The 17,943-nt window shown below is 39.9% G+C and overlaps 2 protein-coding genes across 3 annotated transcripts; both read left to right on the top strand.

The window, feature by feature from the left end:
* The first annotated feature begins 1,381 nt into the window (after positions 1 to 1,381).
* Positions 1,382 to 9,801, top strand: cct8 (chaperonin containing TCP1, subunit 8 (theta)). 2 transcript variants are annotated; one of them, XM_053331901.1, is made up of 15 exons: positions 1,382 to 1,520; positions 2,004 to 2,094; positions 2,183 to 2,262; positions 2,372 to 2,521; positions 3,013 to 3,193; positions 4,296 to 4,357; positions 4,441 to 4,578; positions 4,747 to 4,925; positions 5,094 to 5,160; positions 6,166 to 6,253; positions 6,366 to 6,481; positions 6,620 to 6,691; positions 6,815 to 6,979; positions 7,566 to 7,685; positions 9,512 to 9,801. In XM_053331901.1, the coding sequence occupies exons 1-15, from the start codon at positions 1,461 to 1,463 to the stop codon at positions 9,581 to 9,583; spliced, it is 1,641 nt and encodes a 546-aa protein (XP_053187876.1). In that variant the 5' UTR covers positions 1,382 to 1,460; the 3' UTR covers positions 9,584 to 9,801. The 2 variants fall into 2 exon arrangements, with proteins under 2 accessions (XP_053187876.1, XP_053187875.1); XM_053331900.1 differs by lacking the exon at positions 9,512 to 9,801 and adding an exon at positions 8,302 to 8,409.
* Positions 9,802 to 10,502: 701 nt separating this feature from the next.
* On the top strand, positions 10,503 to 17,025 carry rskrb (ribosomal protein S6 kinase related b). Its single transcript, XM_053331800.1, has 13 exons — positions 10,503 to 10,773; positions 11,816 to 12,106; positions 12,200 to 12,283; positions 12,430 to 12,498; positions 13,202 to 13,271; positions 14,021 to 14,128; positions 14,408 to 14,448; positions 15,182 to 15,209; positions 15,503 to 15,592; positions 15,768 to 15,856; positions 16,023 to 16,133; positions 16,229 to 16,342; positions 16,437 to 17,025. The coding sequence occupies exons 1-13, from the start codon at positions 10,744 to 10,746 to the stop codon at positions 16,671 to 16,673; spliced, it is 1,362 nt and encodes a 453-aa protein (XP_053187775.1). The 5' UTR covers positions 10,503 to 10,743; the 3' UTR covers positions 16,674 to 17,025.
* Positions 17,026 to 17,943: the final 918 nt, after the last annotated feature.

Genomic DNA, 17,943 nt, shown 5'->3' with positions numbered 1-17,943 from the left:
GGAGCAGAAGCAACATGATTTTAAAGCACCTTAAAACACTCCCATTTAGGTAAGCCCTAATGCCAAATAAATGGCAATTTACACCTTTGCAATAATTCACAGATTCATATTACTGTTACTATGTGTTTCCATAACTAACTGGAAGTGTAAATATATTTACAACACATCCTTTGGCTCAACATAAACGTTAAACCAATCAATTGAAAATATGTTATGAGTATATGAAATGTCTGAGTTTTAAAAAAGCATCACTGACAAGCTACAAAATTAAAATGTTGCTTACATTTTCATGCATAAAAATAAACAAATTATGTATACAATGGGCTGCAACTAAGATGATTTTATTATCAATTTGTCTTTTTATTATTTTCTTGATTAATCAATTTGTTGTTTGGTCTATACAGTGTCAGAAAATGGTGAAAATGTTGATCAATGTTTCCCAAAGCCGTAACTGGAAATATATTGTTTTGTGCCAACCAACAGTCTTCAACCAAAAGATATTAAATTTTCTATTATGGAGGATTGCAGAGGACAGAAAATAATCACAGCTGAGAGTCCATCTTAAAACAAGTCAGGTGTCCATATGATCACTGTGATTGTTCCTCCTGTTCTTACTATTAAAAGATCCCCTTCAAATGTGCTGTCGATGTAAATGATGGAGGCCAAAATATGCAGTGTCCACACAGTCATTTTGAGTAAGCATGTATTTAAATGCTTATGTGAGGCTTCATTGTCTGAGTTAGCCATATCAAGTGGATATCTGCCACATTTACAGTCTTTTTGTCTGTCCTACTTACTATTTATTGTTCTTTATTTTTTCTATTGATGCTCTTTTCATCTTTCACTTGCTGCTGCAATGATGTACATTTCTCCAATGTGGGACTAATAAAGGAATATATTTTCGTGTCTTATTTTATCTTTTTAGCATCAAATTTCCTCTTTGTGTTTCCTCTAACAGTGCTTCCCTGTTGAAAGAAATGTATTTGATTTGACTCATTTGGACGGCTGAAGCTTCATATTAGCTTCAGATAAACTTTTAAATACATTTTATGCACAGAAGTAGGCTTGCTGTGGATTTGGACCACAATTTGCCTACATTGTAAGTGCATTATGAAGGGATCTCCTATTTGGTCAGTATGAACAGGAGGAATAATTACAGCAAGAAAAACATATGTTAAAATGTTCATTTTGGACTCCTTGGAAAAAGTGAAGACCCGTCCTTTAACTGTGCTGTTGATTTGTCTGTGGATATGACCAATAAAGGCAATGCTTCCCCCATGTGGTACGTCATGCTCACAGCAAGTGAGAGCAGAGGCGCTCTGTTTGTCCCTCGTCGCGTCCCGTCTTCAGCCCCACGCCTTGCTGCTCCGCTCCTCCTCATTCTCTCCGGCTTTGTACCCAGAGCTGAACCACGCCGCGGCCACCTTCTCCAGGATACCGGAGCTGATTAACGCCGCAAAATGGCTCTCCACGTCCCCAAAGCTCCTGGGTTTGCCCAGATGTTGAAAGATGGTGCCAAGGTGAGTTTAAATCCACGTTCTGAACTAGTTGCTCTGAGTTTATGGCTGCGAGTTAGCCTGTTAGCTTGTGCTAGCATGTTCATTCACCGTCATGTGGAGACTTCTAGAAGACAGCCAGGCCGCTGGTCGCTGCTGCTGTGAAAGGCCGATTTCTACATATTTTCTGTGTCCTCTCCAGCACGTCAGCGAGCTGTACATATGTAAAGTGTTGTTAAATGACTGTCCGACAGCGGTCATACCCAGGCAGCCTTTAGTTGACTGTCAGGGTTGAGCCCAGTTTAGGCTTTGATGCACGGCTGCTCAGAGATGCTGACGCTTCCTCCTTTATTTCAGTTTGCATGCTCAAGCACGTTTTACATTTACATTGTTGTCATTGTACATCAAATCAATGTCTTATACTGATACATCCAGTAAAAATGTATTTCAGTTGCTTTCTAATAAGCCACAATACCAGTGACTGAGTTATGTTGTTGTGTGATGCAGCACTATTCAGGGCTTGAGGAGGCAGTCTTCCGCAACATCAGAGCCTGTAAGGAGCTTTCTCAGACCACACGCACCGCCTATGGGCCAAATGGTAAGAACCCTCCTCCAACACTATAAGTGCTTTTTATGTCTCAAAATTAAAGGAAGTTTAAGCCAACTGTGATATTGTCACATTTCAGGTATGAATAAAATGGTCATCAACCACTTGGAGAAGCTGTTTGTTACCAACGATGCTGCAACGATTCTTAGAGAGCTGGAGGTGGGGAAACCTAAAATTCTTCTAGGGCATAGTGCATTCTTTGGGAAGAGAGAGGGGTGTTAATTAATAAGGAATTTAATTATTCCCTTGGAAATCATTTGTTTTACAGGTGCAGCATCCAGCAGCCAAAATGATTGTCATGGCGTCACATATGCAAGAGCAGGAGGTGGGAGATGGTACAAACTTTGTCCTGGTGTTCGCTGGAGCTCTGCTGGAGCTGGCTGAAGAGCTGCTCAGGATGGGTCTGTCAGTGTCAGAGGTAAGCAAATGTAGTAAACGTAGTTGTAAATTAATAAAGTGGTTGTTTGCTTTTTTTGTTTTCATTTTCTTGTTGGAAGCTTCCAATAAGCTTGAGATCCTTGGTTACTGTGGGCTATTTTGAAAAGCAGTTAATCCCTTCTGTTTAGTCAGGCATTTAAGTATCATGTGGTTTTAGTTTTAATTAGTCTCTTATGTCTGTTCTCTTTTTGTTTTATTTATTTGATTTGATTGACTGTGAAGCACTTTGCGATTGTATGTGAAAAGTGCCATATAAGTAGACCTTGTTTGTGTGCTTATGTTGAGTAATAAAAAAAGTTACACTTCTAGAAAAAGCCACTAATGTTATGTAAAAAACAGTCAGTTACTTGTTGACTATAAATATCTGGCTGCCTGCTACAATAATGCTGTTTAGAGCTGATTCTGGCTAAAACATATTTTTGCATGACAAATAAATGAACTGCTGCATTTGTACTTCCCTCTTTGCCACAGGTGATTGAAGGCTATGAGAAGGCATGTAAGAAGACTCTGGAGATCCTGCCAGACTGCGTTTGCTCATCAGCCAAGAACCTGCATGACATAAACGAGGCCACATCTTTGATTCGTACAGCTGTCATGAGTAAACAGTATGGCAATGAAGACTTCCTTGCCAACCTCATTGCACAGGCCTGTGGTGAGTCAGCAGTCCAAACGACAGTAACCAAACGAAATGCCACCTGTTTAAAACTCAAAACTAGTCATGAGATTTTATATTGTTGTTGATTAACGCTACTGCTTGTTCATGTTACATGCTTGGTCACTCTCTAAAAACTAGGGGCCAAGTCCAAAACCTTGGCGTGCTGATAGACTCAGATTTGACCGTCAGCAGTCATATCAAATCAATCACCAAAACAGCTTTCTAACAGAACATATCCAGAGTGAAGGGTTTTATATCTCAAACAGACCAGGAGAAGTTGATTCATGCTTTCATCTCAAGTAGACTCGACTACTGTAACGGTCTTCTGACTGGACTCACAAAAAAAGCATTAAACAGCTGCGGCTCATTCAGAACGCTGCAGCTCGAGTTTGAACCAGAACAAAGAGATCAGAGCACATTACTCCAGTTGTAAGGTCTTTACACTGGCTTCCAGTCAGCTAGAGAATAGATTTTAAAGTTCTGCTACTGGTCTACAAATCACTGAATGGTTTAGGTCCAGAATACATGAATGACATGTTAGTAGAATATAAACCCAGTAGAGCTCTGAGATCTACTGACTCAGGTCAGATAGTTGAGCCCAGAGTTCAAACTAAACATGGAGAAGCAGCTTTTACACAACTGGAACAAACTACCAGCAGAACTGAAATCAGCCCCAACTGTGAACATTTTTAAATCCAGGTTAAAAACATTTCTCTTCTCCTGTGCTTATGATTGAGTTCTTTTAAAGCACTTTACATTTTAATCTTTCATTTGCATTCTATGTCCTTTTAATGATTGTAAAGTAAATCATTATTTTATACTGCCATCTTATATTTAATTCTAGTATTTTATTTCTCTTTCTATTTTTCTGTACTTTTTTATTTTATTTTTTTATTATTACTGGGGGGGTAAAGGTTAATCGTATATTTTAATGTTTCCATGTTTTTACCATTATTGGGTTTTATTTGTATTTTTCAAATTGCATGTTTTTGTGTTTTGTTTCAAATTCTTACTGTTAAATGTTTGTTTTATGTAAAGCACATTGAGTTGCCATTGTGTATGAAATGCACTATATAAATAAAACTGCCTTGCCTTACAGTGTCTATCTTCCCCGAGTCCGGCAGTTTCAATGTTGATAACGTCAGAGTGTGCAAAATTTTGGTAAGTAGCTTTATATGTTAAATTGATTTTGTGTGTGTGTGTGTGTGTGTGTTCATCTAAGTTAATGTTTGCGGTGATTTCAGGGTTGTGGAGTGACAGCGTCCTCCATGCTACATGGCATGGTATTTAAAAAGGAGGCCGAGGGAGACGTCACATCAGTTAAAGATGCCAAGATCGCCGTCTTCTCCTGTCCCTTTGACTGCATGGTTACAGAGACCAAGGTAATGCATTAGTCCCTCCCTGCCAAAGAGAAGATACTAGTTAATTGCAAAATATTACCAAATGTGATTCAACAAAGTTTAAATTTCGTCTCAAATTTAGACAAAGAAGAAAATATGATTTTGGGAAAATGTGTTGAGAGGTGTTAATGATGATGTTCTGTCTTGCAGGGCACAGTACTGATAAATAACGCAAAGGAGCTCATGGACTTCAGCATGGGAGAGGAGGGTATGATGGAGGCTCAGGTGAAGGCCATCAAGGAGGCTGGGGCCAACATCGTGGTAACTGGGGGTAAAGTGGCTGACATGGCGCTGCACTATGCCAACAAGTACAAGCTCATGGTGGTTAGGTAAGACTGAGATCACCTCTAATAATCAAGTGTTCATTATAAATCTGTCATTGATGACACAATTATTCAAGCTGATTCATTTGTTGCAATATAGCAAAGTCTTCATGGTAGTAAACCTGTCATCACAGTACATTCCCAAGCCCTAAATCCTCTTTTTCTCTCCATCAGGCTTAACTCCAAGTGGGACCTCAGGAGGTTATGCAAGACTGTGGGAGCTGTAGCACTGCCCAGGCTGGTGAGTGTCCACACATTTGGTACAGATTGCATATTTGAACCATAATGATGGAGTAGAGCTGGGGGATAAATCAATTTTTTAAATTAATTTGAATTATGGTTCAGGACTATGTCTAAAAATGAAGATCAACTTTCAATTTAATTCTGGTAATTATAATACAGAACTGCCACCACTTCCCTGAGTTCCCTTGGTGCATCTCCAATGTAGTGTTACAGATCACCAGCGATCTATATTCTTGTGTAATTGCTCTGCTCCATCTATACAACAGGACATGTGAAAAAATTACAAAGCAGGAGGATGTGTTGTTTTACTCTACTACAACAGACCTATGGTCCAGTCAAGCCATGAATCCCTACATGATTTTGATGGCGTATTATATTGCCAACAATTGGACTCTGTAAAGTGTCTGCATCCAAATAGCTTACTTCCCTGGTGACCATACTGGCCAAAGCCCAGGGGCTTAATGAAGCATGAGGCTCCCAAAGCTCTGAGACTGAATGAGTGAACCAGCCTCCAGTGCTTTACAAACTGTACAACACAATCTGTAAATGGCAGTGTATAATTGGATTAATTTATCTGAATAGTACTTGAAAAATAAAAGTTTATGGATTGATAGATTGACCAGGAGTTGTTCAAGGTGAAAGATGAAAGAGTGAGAGCCATAGTCCATGTCCTGGGGTGGAAGTGCCGCAAAGCAAAATTCCCAAGGCTCAATAGTCTGGCCAAGAAATACCTCTCGGTCCCTTCTATAAGTGCCCTGTCAGAGAGGGTCTCCGTGTGGGAAGGGGGTCATAATAACATGCCACAGGGAATGCCTTAAGACAAGCAGTAGACAGATTTTGATATTTAGCATCCAAATAACATGTTTTTTGTTTACAAAAGTAATGTTTTCTATAGGGATGATATGTTGTGTGAAAAATTGGACATTTTATTTTTAGCCCATATTGCCCAGCCTACAATGGAGAGCATTATGTTCTGTATAAGACTGTTTTCCTGCTTTCTTAGATGGCTCCAACCCCTGAAGAGATGGGTCACTGCGACAGTGTCTACCTATCAGAGGTGGGAGACACCCAGGTGGTGGTCTTCAAACACGGTAAATCACTGTCTTTGCTCCACTCATTTAAAAAAAATGTATTTTAAAGCGGAAATTTGGGGTTTCTGAGTTTGAAGATTCAAATATTGTTTGATCTGGACTGTTGAAACAGAGAAGGAGGAGGGCTCCATCTCAACAGTGGTGATCAGAGGCTCCACTGACAATCTGATGGATGACATTGAGAGGGCTGTAGATGATGGAGTCAACACCTTCAAGGTCCTAGTCAGGGTAAGTTGAAACATTAAACCACTGTAAGGTTTCTATAATTTAGATGAACTTGACTAATAAGAAATAGGAATTTAAGATTATTCAAATAATATGTAATGTTATTCATAGTAAGGTTTCTGTCTCCTTTACTTTCTCCAGGACAAGCGCATGGTACCTGGTGCAGGAGCCACTGAGATTGAGTTGGCCAAACAGATCACTTCATACGGAGAGGTATGCAGATTTAAAAGTATTAGCTGAACCAGGTTCAGACTAATGCCTCTCTTCCCGTAAAAAAACTCTTTACTGCGTCATCGGCTGATGAATAAACACAACTTCCTTTTCTCCTCTCTGTAGACCTGCCCGGGTTTGGATCAGTATGCCATTAAGAAGTTTGCTGAAGCCTTTGAGGCAGTGCCACGCGCCCTGGCTGAGAACTCTGGTGTGAAGGGGAGCGAGCTCATCTCCAAACTGTATGCTGCGCATCACGAGGGAAACAAAAACGCAGGATTCGACATTGAGGTGTGTATGTGTTAATGAAAATACCTGCATTTTAAAAAAGAAAGAAAAGAAGAAAAACAGCCTATGCCTGTCCTGTTATTAGCTCAACATGAATTTCAGTCTGCTTAAAAGAAAATGAAAATGAAAGGCAAAAAGTGACAAAAATTGCTTCAGAGAAAAATCTTCTTTTGCTCATCAACAAAGTCTGTTGTCAATAGTCCTAATTTTATACTTCAATATCATTTTTTGTTTTGTGTTCTGTTTTTGCTTTTTGGAGAATTGCTATGACTTTCTGTAGAATAGACAATATTAATCATGTCTTTTCAATTAAAAAATAAAACTAGTCTCTGTGTTGTCCAAAATGGCAGTTAAACGTCCAGAAATATAGCCTGTTTTTTATGTTTCATCACACACATTTAGCTTAGAGCTGCTGGTAACCATTAGCTGAAAAAATACAGGCACACGCAAAAAAATCTTTTTCATACCTCTGTTTTCCTGAATACAGAGCAGCCCAGTGCATTTATTTAAAGATGTTTTTTGTATTGTATCAAAGGACTGAATGTGTTTGTATTTGGGTCTGATGATGTTGATGTGATGTTGTCTTTAGGGAGAGGGCCCCACTGTGAAGGACATGCTTGAGGCTGGCATTATGGATCCATACATGGTCAAACACTGGGGCATCAAACTGGCCACCAACGCTGCAATCACAGTTCTGAGAGTCGACCAGGTGTGTATCCAAACACTCAAACATGCAAGGGTCTAAAAATAATCAACAGTAGCTGGTAGCAATGACCAGCAGTACTATGCCCACCCCCTTTAAAGTAATTAGTAAATACATTGATAGTTGATGAATTGTTTATTTTTCAATCAGAATTTTCAAAATGATCTGGTTCCACCTTTTCAAATGTGAAGATTTGAATCTTATCTCTGTCATATATGATAGTAAACTACATGTGTTTGGGTTGTGAACTGTTACTAGAGTAAAACTGGTACTTGCAGCTCTAATTGAATTGATATGAGGATTTTAACTGCCAAACAAAGCCATAAACACATCACACTCAATTTGTATCTGTAGTGTGGAGCAGATCCAGGTGCAACATGCAAGCTGAGGAGTCATGTGTTTTAGATTAAAGCATATGTAGAGTCTGACTTGTTTTTATTCTTAACATATTTTTATATAATATGTATTTTATATTCTCTTGTATTTTAGTTGTCTGTGATTTCATGAAAGTGTAATGTTTTCCTCTTAAATTCAGCAGGTGAAGTGTTAAAGGAGGGGTATACGTACATTAATAGTCCCCAGATAGTTAACGGTAGTCTGTGTGTATATATGTACGATCCAGATCATCATGGCTAAGCCTGCAGGGGGACCCAAAACTCCCAAGCAGAGAGGCCATTGGGACAAAGACGCTTGGGACGAGGAGCCTGATAAATTTGATACCCACCATTAGAGAGACACTCTCTCAGTCAGTAGGTCCTGGAATGCGTGTGTGCTTTTGACTCAAAAAACCCCAGAACTGCACAGATTTACACACGCGCACGGGACACTGAAGTTGTGAAATGTTGTTTTGCCTGTCACTACTAACACCGGTGTGATACAGAACTCTGATACATTTTGTTCAGCTGCAAAAGGGATTCGGTCTCTTTACGGGTGTGTTTTTAATAATACCAGGTGTGCCACTGACAGCAGACTAAATCACTCCAAGTCTAAAACTTGCACAAAACAGATATGGTGTGATAGCATGCTGCATGCACTCATTATCTCTTTTCTTTACAGCAGAAATCCTCCAGCAAGTGCAGAATGAAAACTATTGCATGTAACATAATGTAATAAAATAAATTCAATTTAAGGGCATTTTACTGCTAAACAGCCCTCCAGATTATTTACATGGTCTTCAAGAAAATCCCACAAATCCATATCTAGCAGAGATTATGTTTTCACTGCCTTTCCCTTTCTTTTCTTTTTTTTTTCTTTAACCAAAGCATTGGTTGGGAACTGCTTTAATTACATCACAGACCCTGTAGGTGTTCCCATTTTAAGAAATTAAATGTATTCTTTTTCTTCAATATCTTAATTTGAATATATTTTATAAAATGTACTGTGAAGTGTTATGCTTGATCCTGACACCAAAACCAATTGGAAGACATTTAATCTCCCATCCGTGATATAAAAATTGCATTTGTAGCACATTTTCTCTTTGAGCACACATACCAAATGTGTTCATGAATATTTTATCACTATAAATGGCCTCCTTTATCTGTAGGGATTCATCTCCTTTTTAAATTCCAAATATATAGTTCAGGTCATGAGTACACTTAGCCACAATTTGATAGCAAAGAGGACAACAGTCCTTAATGCCATTAAATTGAGATGTTCATTAAGCAAATTCATATTTATTAGAGGATTTTTGTCACGCTAACGACTGTCTTAATGTTTGTGTCCATGATAACATCTTGACTTCCCTCAGAGCCTACAGCCTGCTGCGTGAATCTCTGCACACTTGATTTCCAGCCAGAAAGGACTAACTGACTGCTCTATCTTTTCCTTTTTAGATCATCATGGCCAAACCAGCAGGGGGACCGAAAGCTCCCCAGGGCAAGAAGGACTGGGACGAGGACGACTGATGATGATACCGTCCAGCTGATGCTCCTTTTTAACCCTGAACGCTCCCACATGGATTCACAAAACCTTTTTTCTACTTGTTTATTTAAAGCTCAACAGTTTGGTTTATGTTGTAGAAATGAGCCTACATTGGTGAACAAAGTCAAATGTACGGATCGCACTGTTTGCTTTTTATGTTCGTAGTCCCAAATAAAAGGCACTTGCGCTGTCATGACTTGGATGTTTATTTTACTGTGTTTTGTCACTCAGACATGTGCAGTAGTGGTAATGCTTGGCAGTGATTGAATATCTGCATTTATTTTGATTCAAGTCTTCTTTCTAGTGGCAAAGTGAAGAGCTTCGGGTTAATCAGAGCAATAGGTTATATATCTTCGTGAGAGATTTATATCATTCAATCAGGAAAAAATACATTGTGAATGGGTCAGTGTGTTTGTGCCCTAATTCCACTCTACATTTTCCATGTCACCTCCTGTCTCCATGCTGGTAGCACTTTCATATCTCCAGCAGGAAGCCCACCAATCAATCCCATGCCGTGCTCCCTGCTCATGATACAAACATGCATGTATCTAACTCTAATGTTGGCCTGTGGGTTTGCTCTTGGACATGTTGAAGCAGCAGGAATTATGCATGCACAGGTTTATTTTTAGAACAAGTGAATAATTGAATGAAACGGTTGATTGAAGATGTATTGATGCCACAGAAAAATGCGTACAGTTGTTACTTAGTTTCAATTTATAAATCAGACAATCATACTCAAGTAATGCAAACAATAATCGAAATTGACACCCTTATTCACTGAATAACAATTGATGCCTGCAGCAACTCTTAATTACGCAGAGCACCAGGGGGAGCTCAACTCCACGTCTCATTGGCTGGCAAGGATGTGGGTGGATTTGCGATGACGTTGCCTATACCCGGGATTAACTTGTTTTCATGTCGCCATATCTGTCACATTTTGTACTACAGAGCCTGATCAGATGCAGATTATTGACACAGAGCATTTCTGATCTTCTTTAAGCCTTTAAATGAGTTTTTGACTGTGTGTGTGTGTGGTGCTGGTGAGGGTGGATATGGTACCGCAGAGGCGTGTAGTGCAATGTGAGTGCATGGATGAGGAGCACGCGTCGCACTGAGGGTACAGTGCTGATGTCCTGTCACACAGATGGGGGCCGACGGCAGTAAACAGAGGAAGGTAAGTTGGGTGGCAAAGGTGTGACGCACATTTGGTGGTTGGGGTAAGGGGGGGGGTTCCCTGTTTCCATGGAGATGATTACGCAGCCAATCCTGGACGACTTTATAATATTTTTAAATCACAGTTAAACTAAACTGTAATCCAGTTGCGTAGTTCATTGATACGCTTCCACATTAAACTCTACCATTGCTCACTCAGTCAGTTGTCAGGCAGATTTCCCATTGATGGTAGTCACGATTTCTACTGAGTGACTATATGTGTCCCTTAATGATAACCTGCACGGTTGATTGCACACATCTTGCTCCACAGAACATCATATTGTGCAGTTCAGAAGTGGAGAGGGGCTGCCTGTGTGTAGATTTCATGTAGACTCATGTTTGCCTCTTGTAAAATCACAAATGTGAGCAGGAATGGTTTAAAAGTGGAAAAAGACCAACTTTTCAGCTGCCCATGAGCTCCACTGATGCCCATGGATGGTTTATATTTGGTGCTACAGATATGGAAACATGTGACAACAGCAGAAGACTATCTTTGTACTGAGCTGCTCTCCTCAGTGTTTGATTATGAAGCAATGTTAGGCAACTTTCCCTGGTGAAATTGTATATTTTTAAAAGTCTCCCTTTGTCCTGCATGGCTTACACTAGCCATTGTTGTCTCATGGGCTCCTGGGGTGTGAACTTCCAAAGGGTCAAGTAAAACATTGCTTTCAGAAGTGCACGCCTGTAGATAAGGGTTGATACCTGTCCTTGCGTAAAACAGTCTTAACTGTGTCAAAGTAGGTTTTTTTAAACAGCCATTGGATTAACAGTGTAAGTCAATTTGAGGCTCTAGGAGTCTGCTAAAACATGCAAAAGCACTGATCTGGGCCTTTAAGATCTTGATTGGAAATCAGCATTTTACTTGTCCAATGTCTTCTGAGAAAGCATTTTCACTGCTCCATAATCAATCAGGATTCAGGATAATAACACCACAGACCCATGCATATATTTTTTGCGTTATATCTAATCTGTGCTGCCTCTTGGTCTGTCCGTCTCCCAAACAGAGGCACGCTGAAGGGCAGGAGAATGAGCATTATGTATCTGGGTGGCGTAGCTTCCTCTCTAGCATGGGCCTATCGATCCCAGCAGGGCTCTGTCGCCTGTCCCCATCTGCCCTGCGTCTGGGTCAGCGCCGAATGATCCAAGGCAAGCCACCCGAAATCCCAGATCATGTCCTAAGGCTGGCGGGAGTTGGCCCAGACAAGCTGAGAGCGGAGTGGAGCCTGCCAGGGTTCATTGCCATGTTCCTGCCCGAATTCCCCCACAGAACTGTGCCTGGACAAGAGCACTTTCAGGTAGACCTCAATTTCAACTTTGACACCAACAATGTTTAACGCTTGATATGACTGGATAGACTTTTTCAATGGGTCTGTTTCTGTAAATATCAGGTGCTGGGTTACATCGCCAAAGGTTCATTTGGACCCATTCTGAAAGTGAAGGACAAGGCCAAACAGAAAACCTATGCTGTAAAAGTGAGTCCTTTTGCCTATATCTCACATTTTAAATGTTTCAACATCAACACCAGTAAGATTATTGTACCAAAATATTATTATTGTGTAATACATAGTTTTGTGAGTCCTATGTAGTAGGTCATCTAAATCTTTTTGTTGGTCAACAGGTTATACCTAAATCAGAGATTCTGAGACTTGGGGTCTTGGAGCAGTCAAAAGAGGAAGTTATTGTTCAGGTGGGTACTGATAGCTTGTAGATTTGATAAAAGGATTTTTATACATTAATATATTTCATTGGAATTACTTTTTAGATTTTGTAATTAGTGAATACAGCACCCAAATGAATCACTGTGCCGGAGCCGCTCTTCATGCAACAAGTTTTGTATACTGTGGAAAACTTCATGTATTTCTATATTTCTTGGCTTAACAGTATCATAAACAAAAAGTGAGCATCAAAATAAATATTGCACTTTTTGTTATGCTTTGGGTAATAAATATTATACCACGCAAAATAAATGACATTTTATATTCAACCTCACACAAAAGAGGTCATCAAGGTTTCTCTTTCATCTTTAATGCCTCTCTTAAATATAATCAAATAAGACCAAATATTCCTATATAAAAACTATGAAACAGGATAAAATATCACAATATGCTGATGATGATGTGATACTATACATGTTTGATAAAGTGTATTGAGGCTAAAACATATGTGATGAGACATAATCATATATGGAGATAGGTGTCACCCTCTAAAATGCATTTGTAACATCTAATTTGAACTAGTTTCATATCTACTTCCTAACAGAAGCTGGAGTTGTAAGTGAGCTTTGAGGAAAATGTTTGAACTGAGGGAAGAAAAAAAATGTGGACTTCTCTTTTAACGGTGGTCAGAATTGAGATTTTTTTCCCCAGTTGACCTCTGACCTTTGCCCGCAGCGTCAGATTCGCCACCCATTTGTCCATGACCTCCAGGACTGCTGGCAAACGCAGCGCCACCTCTACATTAGTGAGTCAGCCAGAGACCAGTGACCCAATCCAACCCAGATCCACTATCCAAAACCCCTCACTCCACCTTTTCTCACTTCAACTCCAGTAGTCATGTCCAGGATCTTCCCACAACCTCCAACCGGACACCTGAAACGTGATAAACAAAAGACAACAAAAAACAGTTTCCTGTGAAGTCTTTAATTTTGGATGTTTTGCCTGAACTTCACCTAGAGACAAACGTAGCCCCACCCCAGTCTACCACTGCCTGTGCATCCTGTAGCTGCTTTGCTCCCTACTCCTCTCCTCCAGAGCATTAACCCTTTTTTTCTCCTCCAAATCAGTCACTGACTCAGAAAGTGTGACCCAGTTTGTTTGCTTCCCCACCCCCTGTGAACAGAGAGCATGTTAGCCTGGGGACCAGATGTTGAAGGCAGCCACAGCTCAGCAAGAGGACATCTCTTTTTGCTCAACCTGTGAATCATGTCTGACTCACATTTTCAAGCCATAAATTTAGAGACCAAATCCGCCTTTATAAGAGCGGAAAATTATTTTAGACTTGTTTTCAATGGGCCTTAACTTACAAACAATGCTGTACCTTTTGTTGTATCACTTGTATTGTTGTATACACTGTCCTCAGTTCCAGACAACACCCCTCTCGCCTACTTTGTTTCACCAGTGTGTGTTCCACATCCCGCTGACCTTCACTCCCCCTTGCACATCACATGATATGACCATGGCATGTTCTTAATGCTGCGTCTATTCCCACAGTGTGTGATTACTGCAGCACAGGTGACCTGTACACCTATTGGCAGATGATTGGTCAGTTCACAGAAAATGCAGTGCGAGTGTTTGCAGCAGAGTTGGGAAGTGCGCTCGGTGAGTATGAACGTACAGTTAAACCTACTTACATATTATGCACCTTTCTCCTCAAATATCCTAGTTAGATCAGAGTTAACTATAATGACTTTTCTAGAGTTAACAGTATTTAATTCTAAATAATTAAAAAGTCTAATTAAAATGAGATGAGCTCTCAAAGAATCTCCCACAGCAACAAAGCAGGTCCAGGGTTTAATGTAGAGCAGTAGGAAAACAGGACATATTCATTCTCTGGCTGGGTGTTATATTTTTGTTCCTCTTTGCTGTTTTTTTCCACAGGATTTCTGCATGATTTTGGAATCATCCACAGAGATGTGAAGGTAAGAGAAGAGGGACGTCATTTACTCAACTGGGACTAAAATTACACATCATTTATTTTGATTAATTGTACAAATGCAAAGAAATGTATTTCTTTTTAACAAAAAGAATACATTTAATAATATCATTCTGAACAGTAATGATTTATCTATAATTTGGAGATGTAACAACATTATGACATTTCAGGACATATAAAAATCCTCTTATGGGAATTTTGTCTGACATGTTTTTTAATTTTGCTATATTAAAAATCCTTAAAATGGCATCTTCTTTTTCTACCTCATTAAAAATCCGAAATCTGTCAATATGCAAAATATATATATATATATTTCAGTTCAAAAGTTGAACTGCTATTCTCAGTGCGTGCACTAGAAACTATTAAACTGTTATGTCAACACAGTTACATAGGAAACAGTCGCATAATGTCAAACTTTGCAGAGTGAAGCTCAAACATCTAACTGAATGAACACATTTTTGACTTGAAGTGGACTTAAAAGTAGCTATATATTTTGAAATATTTCAGAATAGATAAAATGTATCTCATCTGAGGAACATACAGTAGTTGTTACCTGTTTGTAATTTGATAATACATAATCCAATGCCACTGAAATATACTGGGTCAAAGTACAGGTCAGCTGATTATAACTGTTGGTCATAAAATGCTACAGATGACTTTATAATTATTTGTGAATATGTATTAAAGTCTAATTAGTTCTTTCCGGCACTTATTTGCAGATGGAGAATATCCTGCTGACAGACAATGGTGAGTGAAAGTGTGTCCCCAGCAGAGAGCAGCATAGCTCTGGTATGCAGCAGAAGTAGAGAAGCTTCCAGAGAACATCCTGACGCTGCACAGCTGTCAGTCAATACACATTAATGCAACAGTACATCTTTTAGCATTAAGAGGGAACATCCTTTGTACCTAATTGCATTCACTAAGAGGAGATCAGATTATGATGGGAACAATAAACATTTTTTGGTTTATTCCATGGTATGAAATGGACATTAGCTGCATCAGTAAGAAGAATCATACATAGAGAAAATGTTCTGTTCTAGGTCACCTCCGCTTAGCTGACTTTGGTTTGTCTCGTCGCCTGGAGCGAGGAGGAAGAGCCTTTACCATTTGTGGGACCATCCAATATATGGGTGAGAAATATTCCACCACATTGATTCATATCCACCTGTGTGATCCTGTCAGAGCTCTGCAGGACATTGAGCTGCACATGCATGTTGTGCATTTTTGATTGATATATGTTCATGTACAAATATCATGTACATCTAGTGTTGTGAGCATGCTCTGTCTGCTCTGTCTGCTCTGCAGCCCCAGAGGTGCTGAGCGGCGGACCCTACAACCATGCAGCTGATTGGTGGTCACTGGGAATTCTGCTATTCTCATTGGTTACTGGGAAGGTGAGATGTTGCCAGTGAGCTCAGTGTGTCTCACGTGATAAGCAGATATAAATCACGACAGTTACTCTTTCAGTGACATAGCTGAGCTTGAAGCTGAGCATTGTGTAAAATGCATTTCATGATTGATATTTCTCCTCATGTACCTCCATCTTCCATCTCTCCTCAGTTTCCCGTGCCTCCAGAACCAGACCACTGCAGTATGTTGAGGAAAGTGAGGAGTTTTCCCTATGAAATTCCCCTCAGTTTCAGCCCCCCACTGGCCTTGCTAATCACTGAGGTAATTGCACAAAACGAAATGCTTCAAACCATTACAATCTACACTTCTGACTATCTGACTACATTCACATGTATCTAACAACTCTCTCTGTGCAGCTGCTGTGCAAGACTCCCTCCCGCAGACTGAAGACGCTTGATCGATTCAAACGCCAAACCTTCTTCCACGGAACAACTTTTGATCTCGCCTTGCTGCAGCGCCAGCCTGTGGAGGTAACCAATGAATGTCTGATAATGATAGATAATGGTACTGTTCCCTCTGTAAGTCCCAAACATCAATCAGATTTTCCTTGTTGTTACTGTCTAGGTGATTCTTGAGCTGAGAGAGAGACCCGATCGCGCCGCCAAAGCTCGACGAGGCCTCACATTGTCTCTGCAGCCCCTCAAAGGCTTTGACTATGATGCGCTGCTTAGCCCTCCTGCCACGCCAGACACACAGCTGGGTGGCAACACACAAACTTACACAGCTGTGCCGTTACCCGGCCCGGCATTCCCACTGCAGCCTGCTCAGGAAAATGGTCCACGCAGAGAGATGTTTGTGTGACAGTGTGTCTTTGAGTTTACAGTGTGGTCACTAAGGCACTAAAGGTGTATTTCTGCACACTTATTCACCCAAACACACAGGTGTGGTGCGCCTTCGAAAATGTCTTATTTAGTTAAAGCCAAAATAGCTGATTATAATTAAACTGGATCTATAGTTTAGTAGGGAATGATTCATTTGAGTAGAAAACACAATTTCTCCACTTGTATTAGCGAGTTTGATGCTTTTCTTTGTCATTTAACAAGCACTGTTTCCTTCTTCTTTTACTTGTTTGCCTTTTCTTCATTGAGCACATTTTCAAGCCTGCTGTATTTGCTCAACAGTTGTGCAAGAAAGATTGTGCTTTTGTATAATCTACTTCCAACCTTCCAGTGTATGGTCATGACTGCCCCATTCATACACAGTGTATGACTGCTATCAATTTCACCCCACATGGAAAAGTCATGCTAGTTGAAGACAATGCACTATATTTAGTTTTTTATCTAATGAATTAATTGTATTTACCAAAACCCTGCAACAAAGTGAGTGTATTTCTGAACTTCTGCATTTGTACTCATATTGCATGATCATGAAACAGAAGTAGAAGTCGGTGGAAGAAACTCCTTGCTTCATTTCCTGAGTGGCTATACTGTGATCTTTACTTTAAGACGTGTTTATTAATGCTGTGTGGACAACTTTTCCCAAACTTGGACCTATTTACTGCCTAAATTCTGTAGCAGCAGAAAAGTCTCTCCTCCTGTACTATATAGACATCACGCACGCAACAAAACATCAGTTTAAGCCTTCAACTTCTGCTTTTTATCATTTATAAAATGTGACTCAGGGGAGCACTCACTGGATTTTCCCAAGTCGGCCTTGATTTTGACTCAGAGATGGCATCCAGCTGGATAGATCAGAGCTGGGCCTGTACAGGTTGAATGAACAACAGCACTGTTTACCTCCAGTGAATATTTTGATAGATACAGGGCTTTTTCTATTGTCCCAGGCTGCCGTAGCTCTTGCCAGTAATCACACCTTCATTCACTTGCCTGATCATCAGATTATATTATGTTTTTGTAAAGTATTGCCCTGATGTCTACCCAGAATGCCTCTCACGAGTGATCATGAGCTTGCTTTTTATGTCACAAAAATTCTTATTTATGAAGTCCTCTTTATAAATTTATATGAATATTTTGGATGCTATTCGATGTTATGTGTTACAGTACTATGTATTTTTGTAATGACCTGTAGCACAGATGGAATATTAAATTATCTTACTGTACAACACTGTTGA

The sequence above is a fragment of the Scomber japonicus genome, chromosome 13 (assembly GCF_027409825.1).
Source record: "Scomber japonicus isolate fScoJap1 chromosome 13, fScoJap1.pri, whole genome shotgun sequence".
Classification (NCBI taxonomy): domain Eukaryota; kingdom Metazoa; phylum Chordata; class Actinopteri; order Scombriformes; family Scombridae; genus Scomber; species Scomber japonicus.
This window is presented reverse-complemented; position numbering and strand designations above follow the sequence as displayed.

Bases quoted from the DNA above. Each gene is read 5' to 3' on its own strand.
- cct8 (XM_053331900.1), top strand. From the start codon at position 1,461: ATGGCTCTCCACGTCCCCAAAGCTCCTGGGTTTGCCCAGATGTTGAAA. The intron at 6,254-6,365 runs GTAAATCACTGT...CTGTTGAAACAG, and splicing joins GGTGGTGGTCTTCAAACACG to AGAAGGAGGAGGGCTCCATC. The intron at 6,482-6,619 runs GTAAGTTGAAAC...TACTTTCTCCAG, and splicing joins CCTTCAAGGTCCTAGTCAGG to GACAAGCGCATGGTACCTGG.
- rskrb (XM_053331800.1), top strand. From the start codon at position 10,744: ATGGGGGCCGACGGCAGTAAACAGAGGAAG. The intron at 12,284-12,429 runs GTGAGTCCTTTT...GTTGGTCAACAG, and splicing joins AGAAAACCTATGCTGTAAAA to GTTATACCTAAATCAGAGAT. The intron at 13,272-14,020 runs GTGAGTCAGCCA...CTATTCCCACAG, and splicing joins GCAGCGCCACCTCTACATTA to TGTGTGATTACTGCAGCACA.